The 5451-nt window shown below is 31.3% G+C and overlaps 1 protein-coding gene across 1 annotated transcript; it reads right to left on the bottom strand.

Annotated features, from left to right (window-relative positions):
• Positions 1–2433: 2433 nt before the first annotated feature.
• On the bottom strand, positions 2434–3654 carry LOC133816141 (metalloendoproteinase 2-MMP-like). The gene has a single exon (XM_062248792.1). It carries the CDS (start codon positions 3578–3580, stop codon positions 2615–2617), a length of 966 nt encoding a protein of 321 aa, XP_062104776.1. The 5' UTR covers positions 3581–3654; the 3' UTR covers positions 2434–2614.
• Between the last annotated feature and the right edge of the window lie 1797 nt (positions 3655–5451).

Below are 5451 nucleotides of genomic sequence, written 5' to 3'. Positions count from 1 at the left end.
CTCTCCTCCTAACCAGATGGACTGCCGGGCATTATAACTTGAGTTGAAGTTTTTGCTCTTTGTGTATGATTATGATCACAGTTTGTGAATATAGGTGAGGACATTGTTAAATGAAATTTGGTATGGATGTGACTTTCTCTCTGATTGTCTGTAATGCTGTCACGCGTGTGTGGCCTCTTACAATTCATTATTTATTTTTTATAATTTTACTTTCCTATATGATGGTATAATTTTTGTCTCTTTCTTGTATATATTCCATGCTAATTTACTATTAAAGCGAAGAACTTTGACCAGTATTACCACCATCATGGCGTTTTTCTTCTTTCTAATTCAAACTTATTATAAAAATGGAGAGCACGAATTTCCACTACTTTCAAATCCTCAAACAAGTTTATTATATATAGCCTCTTTTTTCTTTTACTGTATACAGAATATTAATTGAAATGTTTTTGAATAATTTTATTTATGTATTGAAATTTTACTTGGTCAATTTTTATGTATTTTAGAAACTAATTAATATTATGCAAACATATTATTTTAGTTGATGTTAAGCTTTTAATATGTTTATTTTATAGTTGATGTGATTTTGTATTTGGTTTATTTATTTAAAATTTAGAAAATTAATAGTTGTATCAATTTTAGTTGTTGATTATTATTGAGTTAACGTTAACCTTTTGGTAAGTTTATTTATATTGGTGTATATTGTTATTTTGGTTAATTATGAATTTTTGTTGATATTATTTTCCTAGTTCTTGTTATATAATATATCTCTTCTATATAATAAAGGTAATAGAAATTTTTAGTTTTAACAGTTTTTTATTTTTTTTAATGTTAATTTTACCAGAATATTTTTATATTTAATGGTAGTTTGTAAACACTTAAACTTAAATAAAATAAAATAAATAATTAAAAAAAAATTAAAATATGATATTTTTGAGATATTTTACAATGATAATCATTTAAAAATAATAAATAATTAAACCAATTAAAATAAGATATTTTTGAGATATTTTTCAATGATAATTATTTTAAAATAATAAATAAATAAATAAATAAAGATATGATTTTTTGAGATATTTTACAATAATTATTATTTAAAAATAATAAAATCATATGTTTTATAATTTAATTAAATTTAAACTCACTTATTAGAATAATATCATATTAAACATATAATATAATCTATTGTAAATTAGCAACAAATTATTTTTTAAAAAAAAAAAAATTAGCAAGAAAAGTAAATTTAAAATCCACGTATAATATTTAATATTACATTAAACATATAATATAATATCTTTTTGTCACCCTCAAATTCAAAAACTAGAACAAACATAAATTTAAACAAAAATAAATAAATTATTTAATTAAAATAAAATATTTATTTGAAATTTATATGACATTTTTTTTATTTTGATGAATAAGGTCATTGTATTGCTCAAACTTACATGTACAAACAAACCAAGAATATTTGGAACTAAAACACTAACAGTATCAGCTAAAAAAACAGCTAGCTCCTATACAATCAATCCCCTGTACAACTCTCAGCTATAATCTACCCAGAAACTCTCTATCTTTACTTGAAGCTTTACATGGTAATACACTAAGTAATCTCAATTTACACTCATTTTGAATCATGCTTACTGTGTGATTGTAATGCCAGAGTTTTTGGTTCCAAAGAACATCATTCCTTGCCCTCCAAATATGATAAACAGTAGCAGCAAGTATGTCATATAAATTTAAATCGTAAAATTTATATGACATTAATATAAATTTAATAAAAATAATGAATAAAATCTATAATAAAACTAAGCAAAACTTATATATAGTATAAATATATATATATATATATTTATATGTTTTAGCGAGGGCTAGATGCATTATCAATATTTGATTTTTTTATCAATATTAATTGTGTTTTTAGAATATTTGACGCATCCATTGTACAATACATTAACTCCTTTCTGTTACATATCTTATTACATTTAGCTAAAACTGTTCATGATATATATGATTTTTTTAATTAGTTTTTCAATCTCTCTTTTTCTCTTTCCTACTTTCTATCTTACATCGCCAAATGAATAAAATATATTAAATAAATATAATATTTAAATAATATAGCAAAAAAATTAAGAAACTAATGTACGTAGTAATGTAAAATGTTAAAGGTAAAATTGAAAAAAATAAGAAGTTTTGGGTGGGTATTTTAAGGATAGTAATGTGAGAGAAAGGAATGATGTAAATGACCAGAGAAAGTGATGTGAGAGTGAGAGAAAATCATACGAGAAAAAATGGTATTAGGAAAATGAGAAGAGAGAAATTATATAAAAATATGAGAGAAAGTTGAAATTGTATAATACAATATAATAAATAAATTATACAATCGACATTATATTACTTAATATAATACAAAGATTCCAGGGAACACACAGACAGTATAGCATTGTATTGTATTTCATTAATACAATACAAAATTCTTACATAACTAGGGCACCGAACATATACCCTTATAATTTCCGATATCATGTAATAAGTACATAAACATGGTAAAAATGAAAAAATAAATTTTAATATAGCTAGGCCTAGGTCGATGATGGTCATATCTTTTAAATTACGTTCAAACAACGTTGTATAAAGCATTAATGCCTTGAATATCATCGCCATGCAAACCTTTGGTGGCTCCGGCACCAATCTCAGGATACATAATAGCCCCTTCCACCGAGCTATGCTGAAGCCCAAGAATGTGTCCGATTTCGTGCAAAGCAACCGTCTCGACGTCAAAAGAATCCGCAACCGCCCCTACTGCCCAGCTCTCCTCCGCGTCGAAATGCAGTCTCCCGTCGGGCGGCGAGAACGCATGGGCCAGAGTTCCACCAGCCCCGTCAAAGGGATCCCCATCTCCATGGTTCCCTCTCTCGAAACTCACTGTTATATCCGGATTTTCGTTCTCTTGCGCCATGGAGAATCTAAACTGAGTGTTGGAGGCCCAAGTGTTGAAAGCTCGGCCAACTGCGGCCACCGCTTCCGATGGAGTCCCGGCGTGGAACCCGTACGTAAGGTTGAACTTGGAGGCTGGCCACTTTGGCTCTCCTTCGAAGAATGAGTAGTGAGAGACTGTGTGGTGATGGTGGTGGTGGGGTTGATCAGCTCTTTTCTTGCCTGACCGCATTCTTGTTGTGTTTTTATCCATTATATCTGGCACTCCACAACGAGGCTTCATCATTTTGAATAAGGTTTTGGGGTCTAAAACTCCGGTGGGTTTGAGGTTGTAATTGATTTGGTAAGTTTTAATGGCGGATTCCAAGCCATCGTCAAAATCATCATCACCGCCAACATGATTATCCTCATCATCAAGAGTTGTTGAATGTTTTTGGGTTTGGATTCGGGTCAAGTAACCAAAGTGTTGGAGGTAGTTTTTGAGATCACGAATGCCTTGAACATTGTCGCCTTTCTTACATCCTTGGAGATGTTTGAGAAAATCAAAAGGTGATGAAGAAGTTGATGATATGATATTCATGTTGAGGATCATAATCATCGTGAGAAAGGTGTACGTGAGTGAATGAAAAGCTAATTTGGAAGCCATGTTTGATGAATAGTAATACGTGTAATACGAAAACTATTATCCTAGATCGATGTACACGTGATCAAGAATTGTAAACTTGGATTTTGGAAAGTTTAAGTTTAATAATTTGTTGTAATTTGGGAAGTATTTATAATAGAATTCAATTACTATAGCAGGTGAACTTTCAACGTTGTTTCTCTCTCATTTTTCAAAATATGACCATTGATCAAGATGTTAATAAAATAGACTCGTCAAATATCTACATACGAAGCAAGTAGTAGTACTTCTAGTAGTAGGACCCAGCTGCAGGACTCCAATATCTAATTTCCTTAGTTATGTTCATATATTGTAGGAACATTATTTCGAATTAATTAGAATAACATAATTAATAAGTAATAAAATCAAAAGTAAAAATTTTCTATTCTGATATTGGTATATCTTATATGGAATAAATATATAAAAAACAGCTAAAGCATGATATGATGGTCATCGTCAACTCATTTATTTTTTATTAAGAAAATAATAAATATGTTACATAAATAATAATATGTTATTATTCATGAATGATTACCATAAATTACTAAATAAATTTTTGATAGTGAATTATTATAATAATGATGAAAATAAATAAATAAAATATATAAAATCAATAATTTTGATTTTTTTAGATTAATTAGGCAATAAACATTAGTTGGAAAGATAATGATCACATTAATTATTCCTATTAATTTTAAAATGATTTTTTTTTCTCATGAAATAGATAAAAGAAATGAATCAAGAATGGAGAAGGAATATTAAACAATATTTTTTTTATTCTTTAATTAATAAATATGTGACTACAATGTCATCAGGTAGCCCTTCCAAAAGTTTGAAAAAGTCAAAATTTATTTTTAGTTCTATTAATTAACAATTATAAATATGGACCATTGATCTTAATTCAATAATTAATATTAAAGTAATCATCCATAAGTAATAAAAATTAAGAATGTCCCCATTTATATTTATCTCAAAATAAATAATTTTGTAGATGTTTACGGAGTATTTCGGAAACTAGAATAATAGAAGATTAGAGAGCTTAGAAGAAAGGGTTTGAGGAGTAAAGACAAGGTTTTTACGTGGTTGGGGCGTTAATGAGTCTTAGTCCACGAGATAGTTGTATTAGAGCTTAGAGAACCTTTGACAATGGAGTTTTCTGCAAGTTTGAGCAGAGTAACTGCTTACAATCAAAATCTCGGATCCCCTCCTCAGTGCACCACTATTCGTATTTATAGACACATGAGTGCACTGGGCTTGGGCCGGCTGACCCGGGCCCAATAAAGGCGTAAATACCATTAGCTTCTTTGATGGGAGCCCAATACAAATGATTAAAATATGAAACGTACAATAATCAAAGCCCATTGGGCCAAACCAAACAATATCTTATTCTAAGACATGCGACAAACTGGAGTTTCAGTCTGGGTATTCTGGGCTACGAGGAAGATTTGGGGGACAAGATCGGTCAGAGTAGTGGCGGCGCAGGTCTGAACCAACGGCGTACAATGTCGAGGTAGCCTCTTCTGCAGGTTAAGCGTGGGGACAACCCCCACGCTTCATGTGACGATGTCAGTATCTTGGACACTTTATCTCGCCAAACTCGGACAACTGATCCGGGTTCGTTTACCAACGTCCCCCTCCGTTCACCAAGGTCCCGGACCATTTACCAGGATCCGGGTCTATCCACAGCGATCTCGGCTCCCATCTTGGTTTTGGGAGCCGCGACCTTCTCTGCCGCGCCTCGGGGGACGTTGGGGGGAGCGGTCCTGGGATCATACCACCTGCCCCAGCGGTGGTCCCGGTCCGCACTCCCGGACGCCCTTTGGGCCTTGCCTAGACTTGGGTTGCCAACATCCGTT

The sequence above is a fragment of the Humulus lupulus genome, chromosome 2 (genome assembly GCF_963169125.1).
Source record: "Humulus lupulus chromosome 2, drHumLupu1.1, whole genome shotgun sequence".
NCBI classification, from domain to species: domain Eukaryota; kingdom Viridiplantae; phylum Streptophyta; class Magnoliopsida; order Rosales; family Cannabaceae; genus Humulus; species Humulus lupulus.
This window is presented reverse-complemented; position numbering and strand designations above follow the sequence as displayed.

Excerpts from the sequence above, each read along its gene's own strand:
- LOC133816141 (XM_062248792.1), bottom strand. The coding sequence starts at position 3,580 with ATGGCTTCCAAATTAGCTTTTCATTCACTCACGTACACCTTTCTCACG.